The following is a 20,274-nucleotide window of genomic DNA, read 5'->3' as shown; positions in this document are numbered from 1 at the left end:
TGACCCCTTAGATCTAACTCCCCTTGATAGATCTGAGCCACCTCTCGCATGAAACTGATTATATATAATTAATGGCAGTTTCTTTTTTCATGCAAAATAGTCAGCAAAGTATGACTATTACCTAAGTAACTCACAGGAGAACCTCTGTGTTCTCTTTTCCAGGTTATATATATTTTAACATGAGGAAAGACTGTGCAATCTTTGCAAAATTCCTGTGGGAAATTGCCCCATCCAAAATTGTGTGCTCTCTTAGGTTCCCCTAAAGAGTCAAGAACCCAGTGAAGTCGTCCCCAGTGACATCGTGCGCACCATTTCTGCCCCAGAGGAAGGTGACAAATAGGGACCCATAACCTGTCTACTTTTGAAGCAGTTACTGTGACCCCAGAACCTGGCTGTGGGCTGTAAGCTACACTTTCTGTGTTTGCCCTGAGACCAAACAAATAAGGGTCCACAGCTGCTCAAACTTTTTTTTTTTTTTACATATGCTCTCCACAAGCAGAAGACTATACACTGTGCTGATAATAGTTGAATATCATTCAGAATTGCCTGGTCTCTGCCTCTGTGCCTGAAACTTTGGTCTGGCCCATGGAAAAGAACCATCTATGATTTTTGCATTCATTGAGTGCCTAGTACAGTTCTTGGCTCATGGAAAGTGCTCAATAAATATTGTTGAATGAATGCCAAGGGTTCCAGGATGGAAACAATGTTTGAGAACCTAGTTAAAATCAGAGATGGCTCTCTTCTGTAATCCAGCCTAATTCACTGATTCTTAAAGCATCAAAGATGGAAGTTTCAGGAATGGAGGCAGAGATCAAGCAAAGGGTTATCCTACTGTTGTTTGTATTCCCTGTCACGGACAGTGACAGTGCTTTTATTTATGTTCTTCCCTCTGCAGAATAATCCTTTGCACCCTGCTCTACTGCCCCCATCCCCACTCCTTACCATCAACCTGGCTTACTTCTAAGACTTAGCTCAAGTCCCACCTTTTCTGACAATTCCTACCCTCAGGCACCCAGGCTGAGCTAGTACCTCTTTTCTATCATTCCTTTGTACTCCCAGAATACCTCTGAACACACTGTTGTTATTGATTTTACCATATTCTATTATAATCCTTCATTTCCTTGGCTGTCTTCTTCACTAGATGGCGAGCTACTTAAAGGGCCAGAGCTGTTCATTCCTGTATCCCCCAAAATCTTTGGGATCCCACAGGAGGTACTCGAGACATTTGCATGCTGACCGGACAAAAGAACTAGAACTGAACAGTGTTGTCCAAGGAGACATGAGAATCCCTCCCATGTCAGAAATAGAAATATCCTCAGTGTATGAACATACCACCTTACAGCCAGCCCTTGAGATACTTACGCCAGCAAACCTGTTCACAATCCGGCCTGTGGGTGTCGTGTCAAAAAATCTCATGGGTGCTCGAAGGATATTGTTTAGCAGTTGCTTGTGCAAGATGTTTGATGCACGGGTGCAACTATGGACACTCCAGAGAGTTGCTAGGAACACACATATCCCTGGAAATGAAACCAGTTTTGTCAGCACCACGCATAGAGATCCCTGAAGGCTGGTGCCCAGGACATTATGGCGAATGTTTTCCTGAGTCCCAGAAAAGTACAGGGTCTAGACAGATTCTATGAGATGCCTGCCATGGCCATCAGGCATACCTTGCATTGCTCCTAGAGCTCCATAGACTCCAATTCTCATGTCTCTCTGAGAGGCTGGGTAGTCAGTACTGTTGTAGATTTGAGAGTCACTAGTCCAAGCACTGAGCCAGAGGTTGGATCCAATAAAAGCCACAGAATTCATCACAAAGGCCAAGATGACGAAGAATATTGAACACCATCCCATTGCTCGTAGGTACTTCAGGTAGACAGACAACTTCACCTGCAAAGCCCCCACCTCAATATTAGAACTCCCTAATGGCTTTTGATGAGGAATTACCTAGAATGCCAATCACAAGGAGGAGTGGAATGCCCTGGACATGTGGGTTTCCTGTAGCAGAATTTGATAGTCTGTGGTAGTCTGCCCTGGGTGAGGATGGATAATAGATTAATGCTGAAATACAATGCAGGATAATTAGTGAGGTTATTAATGAGCTTCTAGAGGCAATTAAGAGGGGAATATATAAAAACAGAGTGGGGCAAGCCAGGTGCAGTGGTGGGTGCCTGTAATTAGCTACTTGGGAGACCGAGGTGAGAGGATCGTTTGAGCCCAGGAGTTCAAGAGCAGTCTGGGCAACATAGTGAGACCCTGTCTCTAAAACAAAACAAACAAAAAAACCAGCGTGGGACAGATGATGAGGTTATATTGCAGACCTTAGAATTTGTGGTTTTAAGTTTAGTTAATTTGAATCATGAGCTCTGGGTCTGATATATTAGTGGTCCCTGGTACCCAGAATTGCACCTCAAAGCAGTTTTGTTGTTCTCCACACATGGAATAGAGTCAAACACTCATGGAGTGTGGGATGGTATTCACAGGAAGATGTCATACTTCAGGGAAATATGATTTGATAGAAAGCTCACAGCTTTTGCTAACATTTTAATAATGAATTTGAAGATTTGCAAAGGTCATAGGACATAGTGCTCCTATAGCTATGCATTCAACTTTCATCTAATTTTAAAATTTTTGTATTCCAAGCCTTATAGCACCTCAAATGTTACTTTTTTTGGTGGCGTTCACCTTTCCAGTTTCCATGAATTCCTTCTTAATCAGTTTTTGTCCTTTCACTAGTTCTTCTTCCTCCTTCGGGACGTTACCATTCTGAATTTTCAAGGAGTTTCTCAGGGACTTCGGATGCCTGCCACTGGACCTAGAACTGAGAGATAGAGAGAGGGAAGCTTCCCTGAGCATGTAGGTGCCGGTGGAGGGTCTTCTTACAAGCACGTGTCACAATCACTCAGCTGGCATTGAAGCACATTTTGGGGCCGATGGCCATGGGAAACTAACACAACCCTAACCCTTCCCCCCATCCATACAAGGAACCAAAGGAGGTGCTCCCACTCTCTCAGGAGAAGCCTACAGAGAAAAAGATAAAGATCAAGTAGAAACGTGGAGGTGACGAGGGCTGCCAGCTGAACAGATGACCAACCTGCGGCTAAGGGTTCGACGCAAGCTGTTCTCTCTTTTCATGGTGAAGGAGGCCACATCTTCAGGGATTTCTTCCACACTGGAGATTAGCCCATAGTCATCATCTTCTTCTTCTCCTTCACTGCCATCATTAACTAGGGGGGCACAGGAGAGGTCAGGGAAACAGCTGCATAGAGCGTGTACGGCCCAATAACAAAGAGAGAGAAGCCTTCTCTGATCTCATTAGCTTCGGCAAGGGACGCTGGCTGTACACACAGGCCGGGCTATTTTACTCCATAAATACTAGCTATGAGTACGTCTTCTTATTGAGAAATACCAGGAGAAAGAAGAGATGGGTTACTATTCCATGGGAAGATAAAATGGTCAAAAAGGAGAAGAAAACTCCCGGAAACTTCTAAGTTCCTTTGGAACATGAAAGAACTGTTAAGGATTACGGTAGACAAACAGAAGGGTCACCATTCCCAGAATTGACTAAAGAGGTGATTGTAAATTGAAAATGCTCATCATGAAGTTCAAATAATTTAATGAATTTACATTAATTAAAAGCATTTATAAGACGTCTCATGAAAATAAAATAATAAAATGCAAAACGAGGTGGGGCATCAGTGGGAATGGCAGAATAGGGACCCCCAGAGATCCACTTCCCCATAAAAGTAATGAGAATACTGGCAAAAAATTATCAAAACCAGCTTTTTCAGAATGATGAAATGAACCAAAGGCTTGTAACAATCCCAGAAGCATTTATTTTTTTAAAAATTGCTGAAATTTGGTAAGAACAGCAAGCTTGGTGGTGGTTTAACTTATACTGTTTTCCTCTTCTTCTCCTTAGCAGCTGTAGCTAGGAAAACCAGCAGCCTAGAAGCCACCGGAGCAGGGAGAGTGGGTTTGCAATTCCCCCAAAAGCCCCATTCCTAGAGAATTGCCATAACCTCAGCTGTCTGGAATTCCCTGGAAAACCCCCATCCACAGGGCCTGTCTTTATTTGACCTAACCTGGACTAGTGCCAACCATCGGCAGCCGTTATGTAACATCACATGTAAATGACACTTGGGGCAAATCATAAGCCGACCAGACACTTCAAAGGACAAGCTGGGAAATAAGATGTCCACAGGAGGTTTTGATAACTCTGATACATTCCTGGAAATCTAGAATGCCACACACACAGGTAGGGCTAGGCACGAGTCCAGAAAAGACTGGAGAAGGCCCTAATCCCTCACTTCTGATGGACCATGTGGCTCTGTGTAAGCCAGAAGCAAAGGCTAAGGCAGGGACGTAAATTTCTGGATTGTTGAAGACATAATCTGTCCCCCATGACCCCCTCATCCCCTCATCCCTGCCACAGAGCCTCTCAGAAAAGACTGAGAGACTCACTGGTTCCAAGCACTTAAGGACATGTCTATCTGATCATTAGCCGACCACTAAGACAACCAAGCATAGATTTCAGTGGCCATACGTGACAAAGAACAGAGACTTCACAGAATTAGTTCAGAAAACTAAACAAACAGGAGGAACAACAACCACAAATAGCAGCAACAAAGACTGCCAGAAAACACCAGAAACTAGCAGAGAGGCCTTGAACAGATTCTGGCCTAGCGCCTTAGGAAGGAACCAATCCTTCTGACACCTTCGTCTTGCCCTTCTGGCCTCCAGAAGTGTGAGACAATAAATTTCTGTTGTTGAAGCCATCCAGTTTGGGTGCTTTGTCACAGCAGCTAATACACGGAACCAATGTCAAGTCAGCTCACCTTGCCCTCCTGCCCTTCTCTTCATTCCACCAAGTCCCAAGTCCCACAACACAACACAACACAAAGCTCGGCTCTGGGGCTTGCAAAACTTCTCAGAAATGTCCTCTCGATGTTCACCAGAACAAGGGCTTACTGGGCTGGGTTGCAAACTATCCTTTGTACACAAAAGATAGGATTCTTTGAAAGGGTCCATCCACCCATGGGGGTTTATAACAGAATCCTGAAACTCAGATCCAGGCAAATCAGAGAAAAAGTGTTTAGAATTGACATAAGGAAATTGCCCAGGTATGGTGATGTGCTTGGCTGAGCAATGACTCGGGAAATCTAGCATTAGACATTGCCCTTTGCTTGGGAAATTCATGTCCCACTCCAGGCAGGTGCTTACTGTTTTTTCCAGGTCAGTACCTGGAGCAAATAAAGGCTGGTAGAAAGCTTTGACTCCTTTCCTTCTGCCAGTCCCTGATCCCCCTGCCCCACCCTCCTGGCCTGACTCCTGGTCTCTATCACCCACATCGTCCTGTTTTTCATTCCTGCCCTGTCCTGCCAAAGCTTGCAGACTTCCTGGTGTAGACTTTTCTTCTTTCACACTTTTGTGCTCCCCAGTGTGGTTTTAAATATGCTTCCACTCTATTTCTGGAATGTTCCTGCATTCTCCTGAGTGTCCTGACCTCCTGCTGGTGACCACCACCTGAAGCTACTAACCACACCTATGCACAGGACTCCTGCTGGCAGGTCCTTGGGAAGGGTCACAGTAAACAGGGCTCCATGGCTGACTGGAGCTAATTGGTGAATCCAAGGTGGTGACATTAAGGTCTATTCAGACGGTATACTGTGAGACTATGCAACTGCCATGATTTTTTTCTGGTTCAAACACCCAGTGGTTTTTGGTGTATTCATCAAGATCCCTTTGTTAGGACTTACCAAGAATTTAGAAGTACACTATTAGTACCAACTTTCCAGGAACTGGTTTTAATGGATTTGAAGTAGTTGGGGTGTCACGTGTGACTAGAGTCAACAGAAGCATGGCATTCCTAAAAGAGGGACCTGTGACTCTGGTGCTCCTCCCACAGGGTCCCTAACCCAAACCTCCAGGTGCACCCTTCTAAAAAGTGTTCTTTGATTGCATGTCAGACACCAGATGAGCAGGATGAGCCACCAGTTTGATACAGGCAGAGAGTTTCTATTTCTGTTTCTTTACAGAGAGACACAGAGCACAGAAGGCAGAGTTTGAATCTCTGAGTTATTCACTTCCGAGTCAAGTTCATTGGATACTGAACAGTTCAGGAGGCAGATGTGGGTTTACCATTTCCACCCATGCCCCAAGTTCTATCCTGTTCCAATCCTCCTTACATACCTGTGGCTTCCCCTTCAGGACTCGCGTGTTTTAGGAATGTCTTTAGATTCTTAGCAAACACTCCTTTCTTTGCCAACAGAGCACTGTAGGATCCTTTCTCCAACATGGTGCCATTCCCCAGAACCACAATCTCATCCACTTGGGGAAGAAAATGAATGCTATGTGTAACCAAGAGTCGAGTCTGTAAAAATAACATTAAGTTGTGTTAACTGCCCTATGTCCACCCTCTTCCCTGGCTTACTCAAAAGGGAAGAACAGGCATGTCAATTCACTCTGGGGCTTTGCTTCAAAATGTGGCCCTGAGCACTTGGCCTATTTTACTTCCTTTCCTTCCCAGAACCTCATCTTAAAACCCAACTCTATGTGTGAGATGAGACTCTCATCATTGCAGATTCACTCAGTTATTTTCCTATAGTGACAACGAGGTTTACCCTACACACATTCTCCTCCACATTCCTGGGTGGCCAATGGTTGGGCTTAGGAATATCATCTGAGATCAAAGCCTATAAATATGAAGAATGTATACAAAACTAACTAAATAGCTAACTAACTGCTCCTTTCACTTAATTGAACAAACATGACCCACCCAGATTCTTTCCTCATGTTAGAAACATTGTGGGATGAGAATGTTTCTCCCTGGTGTCAGAAACTTGTCATCCCCTGTATTCTTGTCTACTGACTCCTGAGACAGGAGCTCCACTCAAAGAAAGACAAACACTTATGGGTCAGTAATGAGGTTCAGTTAGGGACTATGGACTTGAGATGGGCTTCTGGAGAGAGAACCTAAACCCACTGCTCACAGCCCCAGAGAGACTAGGCCCCTCTCATCTGGAATATCTAGGAGATGTTCATCTCTTAAGTGTCAGCTCAAAGCCAGCTCTCCTGGTGTCTTTCCTCAGGCCCAGGCAAGACTTGGGCATTCCTCCAATGTTTCCACCATAGTGTGTATAAACTACTATTAAAACAGCTCCTGTATGCTAATGGTATTATTTGCTTTTCTGTATGTCTTCCTATTAGACTTTAAGTTACTTGAGAGCAAAGACTAGACTTTTCTACCCATGCGTGCCCATTCTTTGCAATAAACCCGGAACAGGGTGGGTATTCAGTTCATGAACGAGTGAAACCAAAAAGGCCTTAAGGACCAAAGCCAGGACCAGGAACAGGAGGGAGAGTGAGGTCCTGGTGACTCACTGATCAGGCAAAGGGCTTCAGGGGAACAGCAGCCCAGGTCTCATCCACCCCGCCATCCCCTGATTACCAGCATTCAAGAAATCTTGAAGGGAACAGGCCAAATTCAGTTGGAGTCTCACTGCCCAGTGCCAAGAGAGATGCTGTTATTGACGGGGGGCTCTATCAGCCCCTCTCTGACTCAGCCCGCTGTATCAGGACAAGCACGACAATTTGCCCCTGGTAAGGAAAGCTTATTCTCCACCTACAACCAGCTCTAGTGACTTGCTCTGGCCACTTTATCTATACCATCTGACAGAGGCATTGTGAGAATCAAATGGGACCATGCAGTTAAAGTGCTTAGCACAGGCCTGGGACATACTGAATACTCAGTAAGTATTAGGTATTATCTCTATGTTCAGATTGACTCACCCTTTCCAGGCCTAGTTTTCTCATATCCTGCAAGGGTTCCAAGGAAAGCATCTTCTTAGAGCACAGCTCTGATATTTGCAAGATGACCTGTGTCCCACCAGCAAGGTGAATTTTTGGGTCCTCTGGAGTGTTTTCTGACACCACCCAATTCTGTGACACCAGTTAGGTGTCCAACAATTCAATTCAATTCTGAAATTACCTCGAGTTACCACAGACCCCACACCTTAAGGGCTCAGTCCCATCAGACTGCCCCCACTTCAGATGCCAGTAGCAAGTCTTGGGTCACCTATACTTCTGACCAGCTGGCTATAAATTGGGGGTTTCCATGACCCCCCATCAGGTTCCATAATTTGCTAGAATGGCCCACAGATCTCAGGAAAACACTTTACTTGTGTCTCCAGATTACTGTAAAGGACACAGCTCAGGAACAGCCAAGTGGAAGAGATGCACAGGGTAAGTGGGGGGAGGTGGGGGGAGGTAGGGAGCTTTCATGCCTTCTCCACCTGCACCGCTTCCCAGCACCTTCATGTGTCCACCAACCTGGAAGCTCGCCAAACCTCATCGTTCAGGAGCTTTTATAACTCAGCCTCCAGTCCCCTTCCCTACCTGGAGATAGGTTAGATAGGGCTGAAGGCTCCAACCCTGTAATCAATTGGTCTTTCAGCCCCAGACTGAGACTGTCTAGGGGACCTACCACAAGTCATCTCATTAGCATAAACTCAGTTGTGATCCAAAGGGGCTCATTATGAATAACAAAAGACACTCCTATCACTCAGAAAATTCCAAGAGTTTTAGGAGCCTGTGCCAGGAACTGGAGACAAAAACCAAGTATATTTCTTATCATAATCACGGGTCCAAAAGTACTTTTTGTCACAAGCGATCATCCTAAGAAGCTCAATGTCAGAGCTACAGAATAGGTATCAAATTGGCCAGTTCCTGCATGAGCCACGCCCTCATGACGGGAGCCTCCATGGGGTAGTCTCCTAGGAGACCAGAGGGCATGTAAATAAGGGACTCTGCTTCAGCACAACAGTTGTCCTGAGGGATGTGTGTGGTCTCCACCCCTCCATCCCACCCCCACCCTCATATCTTCATCACTTTAAATGATTTCTCACCTTGCCTTTCAACAGGCCATTGGGGCCCAAGACCTTATTAAAAATATGTTTTCCCACATGAGCATCCACAGCAGACAGGGGATCATCTAGAAGATAGATGTCTGAATTTTGATAGGTAGCTCTGGCCAGGCTGATCCGCTGCTTCTGGCCCCCACTGAGATTTATACCCTGAAGAAGAAAATAATTTCTATGAAGCACTGCTACCTAATAAGAGACTCTTTACAGACTCTAATAAAGAGGGGTAAAGGAAAGAAATTCGCCTTGTTAAGTTGTTAAAAGCTTAAAACTCTTTTTTATTTTTTTTATTTTTTTTTTTTTGAGACAGAGTCTCACTCTGTTGCCCGGGCTAGAGTGAGTGCCGTGGCTTCAGCCTAGCTCACAGCAACCTCAAACTCCTGGGCTCAAGCGATCCTCCTGCCTCAGCCTCCCGAGTAGCTGGGACTACAGGCATGCGCCACCATGCCCGGCTAATTTTTTGTATATATATATTTTAGTTGTCCATATAATGTCTTTCTATTTTTAGTAGAGACGGGGTCTCACTCTTGTTCAGGCTGGTCTCGAACTCCTGACCTCGAGCGATCCACCCGCCTCGGCCTCCCAGAGTGCTAGGATTACAGGCGTGAGCCACCGCGCCCGGCCTTAAAAGCTTAAAACTCTTACAAATAAATAACTTAGATTCAAATAAATAACTTAAGGCCCCATAATTAAAGATATGCCCAACTTACCATTTCTTATCATATAATTTACTTATTTAATATGTTTGTTGTTTCTTACTCCATAAGAATGTAAAGCTGTACCAGGGCAGAGGTTTTCTCTTTTTTGTTTATGGATATAACCCCAGCACTTAAAATAGTGTCTGACACATAATAGGTACTCAATAAATATATGCTGAATTAATGAACAAAATCACTCAGGGGCTGTATCTACACTAATCTTCTAACATGTCAAGATCCTTGTCCCCAAAAGATTGCTATATTCATTTTTAGTAATGGGGAGGAAGGAAGAAAGCAGTCTAAATATGTAGGATCTTTATTTAGAGATTTCTAAATAAATTATATTATATCTATACAATAAATACAATACAGTCATTAGAAGTCTTTTTTAAGAAAGGAATTTAAAAACATGAGAAAATAATTCACAATAAATTTATGAGTGTTTGAAGCAGAGTAGTAGAATCCTCCACTGGCCGCACTGATCTACAGAAGTTGTATCGGGACACCTAGGCTTTGGCCCCACTTCTGCCTGGCCCGCTGTGAGATCAACCTTGGGCCAGTTGCTGTTAATTTAGCCTCTCAGGTCCTTTGCTTCATCATCTTTGATTTAAATTTTGTAATTCCTGTATTTGCTTCCAGGTACAAAACTTAAAAATTCTGAGTTATTTGCACAGAACATTGTGGCCAGTTAGTGCAAACACATATTTTCTGGTGTTTGTTCCAAATATGACTACCTAAATTGGTCATCTATTTCACTCCCATGTACTTGTGCACCATCGTCCTCACTTTTTCTCTTCAATATTTCTTTACCCTTCAAGATCTCTTGTTATCTCAAGTACCTTCTCTCCAATCTCAGCCAGGTCTCCTCCAGGCAACATTTCCAAGTCTGGGAGGAGAGCACAGGCCTCCAGAACTTGCTGGTACCTCTTTTCATTCAACTGTGATCCAAAAAGGATGTTGTCCTTTATGGTGCCATTCTGAATCCAAGCCTGCTGTGGGACATAGGCAATAGAACCCTGGAAGGAAAAGGATCAGACCACATTACAGCTGTATCTCCAGAAATGCAGGATTGAAGGATGGGGTGGCTGGAGGGAGGAGGAACAAATGGATCTTAGATTTGAAGAACTGTATGTCAGGATAACTGAGGATCTGATACTTATTAATGTGCTTGTATTTGTACATTATAAGCACTTTACAAGCACATTACAATGTTGCATTGACCAGGGAAAAAGAGCCAATGTCCTCTTCACCATTTAAGGTCCTGGTTTTTTTTTTTTGTTTTTTTTTTTTTGACTATCACTTTCTAGCCATGATTCTAAAAATCAGAAGATGAATGCATGTGCTGCCTCTAGAACAAGGTTTCAGTCAAACCCAATGAGTTTACTAGGACCAACAGAGTGCTAACACTGACAAGGGGAATGGTGTAGATGGCATACTAGGAAGCAAGAATTAAGAGGTTAAAATTAGCATTCCAGGGTAATACATGAAGTAGTTCATATCCAAAGAAAGATAGAGACTGACAAATGCCTATGCTTGAGGAAGAACTCAGTTATAAGTAGCAAGAAAAGCCTTCCCCAGAGGAATTAAGAGACAGAGATAAATTTGTAGCTCTGTTTTGCTATATGCATGTTTTTTAAAATGCAACTTAGCCCATTAGTGATGGTAAATCAGGGAATGAAGTCAGTATATTGTGGAAGAGAAGATAGTTCTTAAAAATTTTCCAAGTGGGTCAATATAAAGCAATCAGGGAAGGCTTCCTTATAATTAAAAAGAAAGCTTTAGTAATATATGAAGATCTTAAGAAAAAAAGCTGACGATCTATAGACATGCTTCTTTTTGATACAAGTTAGTAGCTGGTTTAATGATTCAAAAATAACTATAATTTTCCCTAACTTTGGCTCTCTGGAAAAGTTCAGAGTGCTGATGAAGATGTCATGAAAATGTTTTCCTCTGTGTAAAAAAAAAATCATAATTGGTAAAATCAATACTACATCAGATTTTTATATAGGAAGCAAATGCTATCAAAGATCTAGCTCTGGAAGGAAGAAGTGAGAGGTCCAAGACTAATTGTGATGGCTGGGTGCAAAGGACAGGATTGATTTTACATTGCTACTGTTTTTATTGTTCTTGATGTTGCTGTTACTGTTAGTATTGCTTTTGTTGGTACTTTGGTTACAAGTTATATAAGTTTTTAGTGATCTGTCACAACTCTTTTTCCCTAGATCCTGTTATTTTTATTGCACAGTTTTGCAGAATGTGAGGTTTTCAGAAACACATGAATAGACATAGCAGAAATGCCTATATTTTGCAGGAAGGTATCTGCAGTCAACAGTTTTTAGACTTTATATGAGAACCACCTGGAGAGATCATGAAAAATGCAGAGTCCTAGACCCTAACCCTAGGGTCTCACTATTTAAGCCTGGGAAGGGGCAGAGAATCTACAGTTCACAAATCTACCAGATGTTTCCAAGGCCTCACCTATTTGTCCTCAGTGCCTACTCCCAAATGAGGAAAAAGCACTAAGTGGCCCACATTGGAGGGTCAGAAGCCTTCTCCACCGCATTTCCTCTCACCTTAACGGTAATGTTCCCGTGGACATTTTCCATTTCTCCCAGCATGGCTGACATCAAGGAGGATTTCCCAGAGCCTACAGTGCCCACCACAGCCACCAGCTGGCCTGGCATCACGTCTAGGTTCACACTGAAAGACAGAAATGTATTTGAAGGCGATGGCAGCGGGTGGGTATTCAAGAGTAGTTCAAGGCTCTTCTTTGACTCTCCATGAAGTCTGGTATTAGATTTTCCTTCAAGATTAGAAAATTTGCCTCGGATATACAATACCCAAACGTGCTTCTCTTGTGATTTTTTTTAAAAGAGGCTAGAGAAAGAGCCCTAATTTATCCAACTCATCTACAGGCTGTTGTGCCAAATGTGGGTTTCCAATGGTAAAATTCTCCTAGAATCAATGTGGTACCATTGAACAAGACCCTAGTGGGAGCCTGGAGATCTGACTTGGTTCAAGTCCCCACTCTGCCACTGCTGGGCTATGTGATCTTAGAATGTCATTTCATTTGGACTAAGGACTCTTGTTTCTAAACTAATGAGGTTAGACTAGATCAATGATTTCCAAATTTAGCTACTTAATGGGTCAACTGGAACACTTGCTGAAAGCAGGTTCCCTGGCCCTGCCCTGAAGATTTGACTGTGTCTGGCTGGGGAGGGGCCCACAGTGGGCTAGATTCCTGAGAGCTCTGTGTGTCAGCCCTGTTATTTGAGTCCACAGAACATTAGGAACATTAGGAACTTGTTCATAGCCTTTCTGACCCTGCCCATTGAGCTGAACTTCTTGCAGACTTATAGAAGTAAAGCAGAAGCTCTGTCCAGTTCCTTCTCTGCAAAGGGAAGCTTTTGGGTCAGGAGTGCTCAGAGCAGGGGCTCCTGCCCTGGCCCATCCCAAGGCTAGCTCCAGAGTCCATGTTAAAGGCAGTGAAAACAGGAGAGAAGGGTGAGAAGACATGGGTGTAGCAGGGAGACAATAAGGTGTGCTCAGTTGTGAAGAAAGAAAGATAATGGCCTGCTCAGGCTCCTGGTGCCCTCCGTGCTGTGCTCAGTGGATGAGTTGGGTGTAGTGTTACACATAAGGCTTAAGAGACACACTACATGCAGCTGTGTGGCAAGAGGGGCTAGCTTAGGGCAGCACACCAGCGTGGCAGAGGAGCTGTGTGGGCCTATAGGATGGGCTGTGGGGATGGGTATTTTGATGTGAAACTCCAGATCTGAAGTTGAATCTTATAAAGGCAGCTCCCATTGTCCAGTATGGGGAAAGAAGTCAGAGTGTAATGTCCCTGCTTACTATTCTTAAATGAATCAATGAACTTACATTTGAGTTCAGGTTCTTTTTTTTGTGTATCCTTCACCATACCCAGAGACCTTGGCCACCTGCCAACTCTGCACTGCCTTCATCCACACTCTGGAGAACAAATGTCTTCGTGGGTCCCCAGCTAGACATTCATAGTCCCATGGTAGGAAAGCAGGGTGACAGATGCAGTTATGTGGAAAGAAGTTCAGGATCTTGGTTCTCAGCCCGTCTCTCCAGAGGTTCAGCCTGTACTTGTATCTAACTGAACACGTGTACACAGCTCGTTTCCCCATGTATTCCATTATGTGGAATTTTCTGAGAACAGGACAAGGAGGATACAGGATAGCAGGGTGAAGAGAAGGAAACTCACTCTCGGACTGTGGCTTCCGAATCATGTTCCCAGGTAAAGGTGGCCTCAGAAAACTGTATAGCTTTGTCTGTTGAGAAAAAGGCCCCCTCTTTTAATCATGTGAAGGTCTCTACATGTCTGTCTGCCCTTTCTCAGCCCTCACGTGTCTCTCTCTGTTTCCTCCATCAGCTCCTGGGTTTGCCTCTGTCAGGTGCTGGCTCCTACACTAACAGGAGGCAAACGAAAGCTCCCCAGATGAGACCAGAAGTGGCCTTCATACAAAGTCCTTTTTGATTTAGGAGTCCCAAGCCTGCTGGTAGCCCAGCTTCCTGACCTATAGAAACTCTGGGTACATTCTTAGAACCTCTGTTACCTAGTCACTTGTAGGAATTCCACCTCCTTATGTATCCTTATAAATCCTCCCACCATGGATTCCAGACCCACTGCTCACTTTGGCCATGGATGGCCCCAATCCTTAAACCTTCAGAACCTGTGTATTCTTTCACTCCGGCTGCCTCCCCAATCCCACACACTTGGCTCCCTCCTGACTTGTTTTTTCTGGATCCTTTGCAGGATTCCCTGCTTATCCTCAGAATAGCCGGCCCAGCTCTGCTTAGCAATCTAGTTGAGCAATCTGCTCTAAGCGTTAACATAAGTACAAACAGTATGCTTATTATGCAAGCACAGGCTGAAGACAAATCCCCTAGCTCTCCCTTTCAATCAGTTTGCTGCCACTAAGCCCTTATATGTCAAGAGTCTGGTGCTGGCACTGTGAATAAGTTTGGGAAGCAACATCCAAATTCATTTACCGAAATTGCAGTCATGTCGAATGGCAGATGTGTCCAAGTCATCCCCTCCCAAATACTTCTCTAGACGATCTGTGGAAACAATGGCCTAGAGAAGGACACAAAGGATCTCGAGTTTAAAACACTCAGTCACAAGCACAAGCAAGAAGAGTTTGGCTTTGTCATCAGCCCACAATTTGCCATTGGCCACAGTTGCAACCTCCTAACCCCTACCACAGACTCAGCCCTGGGAGCCGTCCCACCATGAACAGATGGAAATAGATGCTCCATTTCAGCCCTTCAGAAGCTCATGGCCTTCAATTCTATTATACTTCTATCTCTCTCCAAGCTTTGGCCCCAGTTCCAGAAACTGTCTCCTGCTTTCTAAGACCAAAAACCCCCTAACTTCTGTTTGGTTCTGGTAAGTGGGCCCCTGGCTTGCTCTTATTTGACAGAGTCTATGCCTTGATGACCCATCCAATATCTCAACTAGGACCCTCTGGACAGGAATTAACCATGGCATCATGGTGACCTTGCACATTTCCACCAAGGCTACATAGCTTAAATTGCAGCTGGCCTAAATGTTCTCATGTTCCATGGTGCCCCTGGAAAACAAGAACTTGGGAGGATTTTGAGGAGCTTCCACAAGGGGTGCTTCTCACCTGCTTCTCTATATGCTAGGAAGGCTGTCATGAGACGATTTCTCATTGCCACCCATGCTCTGACGAAGGGTTAGGGTTTCTGCCTGCTCCCTCCTTAGGGTACAACTGCAGACTATGACATTGCTTAGCTGCCACATGGATGAGCTCCTGAGAAACAGAGGCCCCCACAGCCCATTCTGCATTATTATCTGACCCCTTGTGGTTCAGTGTCATCCTGGGTGGCAAGGAATTCTGGGAGCTGACACCTTTGCCAATCTTGCTTTTGCTATCTATATAATAAGCTGTGTCTAAAAAGAGCATGTTTTTTTCCTTACCTGCCAAATATGTCAGTTTTTCTTCACACCCTCCAGGACAGAGGGGCCTTCTCCTCAACCCTAGTTCTTCCTACGGCCTGAGCTGTCTCAAGCCAGACATCTCTGGGATGAATGCAGGTCACTACACTCCACCCCTGTCATTCTGGCCCTGTCATCAGTCTGCCACCTGCCCTGTGAACTCCCTCCTGAGATCTGGTTCTTGGCCCATGTCAGTGACAGTGCTGAGTGTTCAGAACCCAGACATTCCCTCTGGCCAATCCAAGGCATCCTAAACTCCAAACTCATTTTCTGACAGCTTAAGCCTCCCAATTTGTATTTGGTTTGACCACCACATGGGTTCATGCAAATGAAAGCTCTTTTCTTTCCCTTTGTGCCATATTTGCCTAATGCTATATCAACACCTCAAGAACTTTGGAAAAATATGGGAGAAACTGAGCTGGGAAAAGGGCTTAGAAATGTTCTCAGCACCAAGGTTAATCATAACAATCTCACTAAATGCATTCACAAGATTGTCTCCCTGTGAAGTAGATGAGATTGGTGTGATTATCCTCATTTTATAGTCAGATAAGCTGGGGCTCAGAGAGCTTATGATTTTACTAAAATCAAACCACTGGTCTCCAGAGACCAGACAGAGCTCTCTAATTGAAAGTTCACCAGCAGAAGCTAGACATGGGATGTGATAGGCCAGCCATTCTGGACTGTAAGGTTTTTGACCAGAGAGAGACAGTTGGCAGTAAGAGTTCTAACCTACCTGGAGCATAGAGGAGATCACCATGGGAAGGGCGGTCAGGGGAAAGCGCAGGATGTTGAAGAGGGTGATGGAGGTGAAAGCCTTCTCAGCATCCAACACATTGTTGCTATCCACCAGGACATAAACAGAAAACGTGATCACAGACACCTGGAAAGAGCAAGGTCATGAGCAACGTATGCCTAAAAGGGACCAAGCAGCCTGTGCTAAGTTTTAGGAACACAATCAGAGTTGCAGGAGCTTGAGGATTATTCCAATTTCCTCATGTTACAGATGAGAAAACTGAGCCCAGAAGAGGGAGAAATACCTTACCCAAGGTCACAAAGTCAATTATTGAATTATTAGGACCACAGCTTGGGTCTCCTGGTTCCTATATCAATGTTCTTTCCACTATGCATCCATATCATCTCCCCCAGTAAGACAAGAAGCTCCCCTATGCAAATCATTCCTGGATACTACATTCATGCTGTACATCCTCAAACTTGCTCTGGGCCGCCAGACCACCAAACAGTAAACAAGGGTGAAACTAGAGTTAGTGGGTACTAAGTAGGAATAGCAGCACAGGGAGTCGAGGGGGGAGACTAAGTTCCCTGGATTTGGGGGTCAGGCCTAGAGGTGCTAGGTAGTCTATCAAAAATAGAACTTCCTCTGCAGGAGGCTGACTCCCGTCCAAAAGGATATCCAGCCCGCTGACTCCTTGGCTACTCACCAGGACCGGTGCTAAGTATAAGAGGAATGTTATCACAGCCTGTATCCGACCAAAGACCAGCAAGTTCTTGAGCTCCTTCTTCCGAAGTTTGTGGACTTGGTCTTTGAATGAAGGTTCCCAGGCAAAATATTTCAGAATCTAATAAGTCAGAAAAGAGCACAGCTCACATTGGTGCCCCAAAGAGGTCCCGGGTGCATCTGATCCACCTGTGTTTCAGGATATGTTCCCCAAAGTGTGGGGTGGGAAATCCAGATTGTAAAGTCTGATTACAGAAAGGTAGCTTGCATTTGTTGACAACCTTCTATGTACAAAGCATTTTAGATACATTATCTCACTTCTTTACTTTTTTTTTTTTTTTCCAAACAGGATTTTCCTCTTGTTTCCCAGGCTAGAGTACAGTGGCATGATCATAGTTCACTGCAGCCTTGAACTCCTGGGCTCAGGAGATCTCCTGTCTCAGGCTCCTGAGTAGCTGGGACTACAGGTATGCACCTCCACACTCAGCTAATTTTTCTTATTTTTTGTAGAGATGGGATCTCGTTATATTTCCCAGGCTACTTTCAAACTCCTGAGCTCAAGCGATCCTCACACCTTGGCCTCCCAAAGTGCTAGGCTTACAGGTGTGAGCCTCTGTGTCAGGCCTCACTTAATTTTTGTAACAACCTTAGTGTGAGCAACTATCCCAATTTTCCTGGGACTAAGGGTTGCCCAGGACATAGGCCTTTCACTGCTAAAACCTGGAAGGTTCTGGTCAAATCAAGAAGAGTTAGTCACCCTACTTTTGAAGAATTATTGTCTCAATTTAAATATAAGAAAACAAGCCGAAAGAGGCTAGGTAACTTGCCCAAAGTCATCAAAATAGCAAGTGGTAGAGCTGAAATTCAAAACCAGATCTATCTTTTAATTTTGCCACGTTAACAGAAAGACATATCAGAGCTCTGTGTGGAGAAATAACAGGGAGTTAAAAGGGCCCTCTGTTACATTTTCAAGAAGCTTGGGGTAAAATCCATTAATTCAAAACAATATTTCTTTCTAGAAAAATTTATTGGTCACCTCTGGAGGATGAAATGCATTATTTTGGAAACCGGTAAATAGAGGCAAAGAAGTAAGCGTTTATCCTGCCTATCTTGTACAAACTTCATTTTAGGGTAACCAATGGATTGATGAATTATAGAATTCCAGCTAATCAATGCCAAAGAAATAACAGGATTAAATATCACCCTTTTGCAATTCCTAATGAAATAACAGATCTAGGCACTGATCATAAAATTTATATGACAGTGGTTTTCAACCTCAGCGCATCTCAGAATCACCTAGGAAGATTTTTAAAAATACAGATGTCCGAGCCTCACCCCCAGAAAGTCCCGTTTAAATGGTCTGAAGTAGGGCCTCGGCCCCAGTGGGCTTTACAAGCTTCTCAGGCGAACCTGTGAGCTAGGGTCACACACCTCTGCTCTAGGTCAGTGGTCCCCAATCTTTTTGGCATCAGGGACCAGTTTCATGGAAGACAATTTTTCCAGGGATGGCGGGGGGTGGGAGGGTGGGGATATGGAGGAGGCAGAGCTCAGCTGGTGATGCAAGAGATGGGGAGCGGCTGTCAACACAGATGAAGCTTCGCTCGCTAGCCTGCCACTCACCCTCCGTCACCTCTGTTGCTAGTCTCATGTCTACAGTTAAAGCATAGGTGAAAGAATGGCAGGAAACTTTACAAGGGAAAATGAGGCTGAGAACACCCAGACCCACTGAATAGTCATCATTGCTGCTGATTGGAAGCACACAGCACCATCTCAAAGTTACCTTGTGTCCCTCCCCCAGCTAAAAACCCGAATGTAAATATAATCAAGCCTTTGTATCTAACTACCAACTTATAAGAAATACAGGAAACAAGAAAACCTGGTTTCTTCAATATGACTGAGAGAGAGAGAGACGCAGGGATAGATTAAAAACACTATCAACTAAATGCCATGCATGGACAGTTTTTGGGATCCTTATTTACACTAACCAACAGTAAAAACAAAAAAGGCCTGTATAAGGCAACTGGGGAAATTTGATGGTATCAAAGAATGATTGTTAACTGTTTTTAAGTGTGATAATGACATTGTGGTTATATTAACAAAAGAAGTTCTTCTTTTAGAGTTACATACAAAGTATTTACGAATGAAATGACAGGCTATCTGTAATTTGCTTTAAAATACTCTACCAGGTGTGAAGTGGGAAGTGGGTTTATAGATGAAACTAGTTGGGTCATGCTGATAATTGCTGGAGCTGAGTGACAAGTCCACAGGGGTTCATTCTATCATTCTCTCTACTTTTGTGTACGTTTAAAAATTTCCACAGTAAAATGTAAAAAACTCAAAACACCCTACACTTAGGGTAAATAAATAGAAATCAAGGTTCAAAAGAGAGTCTGGGAGGGGGAGTAGAAGATGAAGCAGGAGTCCTGTGAGACACAAGAGGCCCAGAAGCAGGAATTCATGACCTCGCCCAGGGCTCGCTAAGGCAGAGAAATCTGCCACTTCTGTCATTGCACACAGAGGGCCACCTACGCACAGCTTCTCACCTTGATTCCACTGAGAATCTCATTCATGATCTTTAAACGTTTGTCTTTATTCTTCATATTTTTTACCTGCCAGGAAAAAAGCAAAACAAAATCAAAACACACTTCCACGAGAGACAGTCCAGGTTTGCTGCAGACGCCAGGCCTCGGTGGTACCTGTGGCTGACATTTAGTAAGAACTTGAGGTGTCCGGTGCTGGCTTTCACCTCTCTCCACCCTCCTCTTTGCCCACTCCGCTCCTGCCACACCCATCTTCTCTCCGATTCTAGAACATGCCAACCTTGCTTCTGCCCCAAGGCCTTTGCCTGACCTACTCTCTTCCCAGGCTGTCCTTCCCCTGCTCTTCCCAAGGATTTCTCCTTCACAGTCAGCCTTGTGTCACCCCACGCTCAGCTTAACTGTCCCCTCTGCACAGAGCCCTTCCTTGACCTCCTCGTCGACAATAACCACCCACTCTTTGCTATCACATCGCCCCGTTTAATTCTCAGAGTAGTACTTACTATGCTCTATTTTTCTTCTTTGTTTATTGCCTGTCTCTCCACCCCTCCCCTAAGTAGAATATAAGATCCATGAGAGCAGGAACATTGGCCAATTTACTGCTATGTTGTCATACAAGTAAGATGTGCAATGGATATTTTTAAAACAATTATTTGTAACTAAATGAATACAAAACAAA

The 20,274-nt window shown here is 44.2% G+C and overlaps 1 protein-coding gene across 3 annotated transcripts in view; it reads right to left on the bottom strand.

Annotated features, from left to right (window-relative positions):
• Positions 1-20,274, bottom strand: part of ABCC2 (ATP binding cassette subfamily C member 2) — a 69,340-nt gene that overhangs the window by 14,691 nt on the left and 34,375 nt on the right. For all 3 annotated transcript variants that reach the window (XM_069459804.1, XM_069459803.1, XM_069459805.1), the window contains 13 exons: positions 19,602-19,667; positions 17,042-17,179; positions 16,336-16,482; positions 14,633-14,717; positions 13,845-13,911; positions 12,190-12,316; positions 10,456-10,632; positions 8,904-9,071; positions 6,190-6,370; positions 3,092-3,224; positions 2,683-2,818; positions 1,668-1,887; positions 1,363-1,517 (listed from right to left, as the gene is read on the bottom strand). In XM_069459804.1, coding sequence (XP_069315905.1) covers positions 1,363-1,517; positions 1,668-1,887; positions 2,683-2,818; positions 3,092-3,224; positions 6,190-6,370; positions 8,904-9,071; positions 10,456-10,632; positions 12,190-12,316; positions 13,845-13,911; positions 14,633-14,717; positions 16,336-16,482; positions 17,042-17,179; positions 19,602-19,667 — 1,800 coding nt within the window. The remainder of the gene's footprint in view (positions 1-1,362; positions 1,518-1,667; positions 1,888-2,682; positions 2,819-3,091; positions 3,225-6,189; positions 6,371-8,903; positions 9,072-10,455; positions 10,633-12,189; positions 12,317-13,844; positions 13,912-14,632; positions 14,718-16,335; positions 16,483-17,041; positions 17,180-19,601; positions 19,668-20,274) is intronic.

Source organism: Eulemur rufifrons, chromosome 28 (genome assembly GCF_041146395.1).
Source record: "Eulemur rufifrons isolate Redbay chromosome 28, OSU_ERuf_1, whole genome shotgun sequence".
In the NCBI taxonomy this organism is placed as follows: Eukaryota; Metazoa; Chordata; class Mammalia; order Primates; family Lemuridae; genus Eulemur; species Eulemur rufifrons.
The sequence above is the reverse complement of the archived record's forward strand: the minus strand, read 5'-3'. Positions and strand labels throughout refer to the sequence as shown.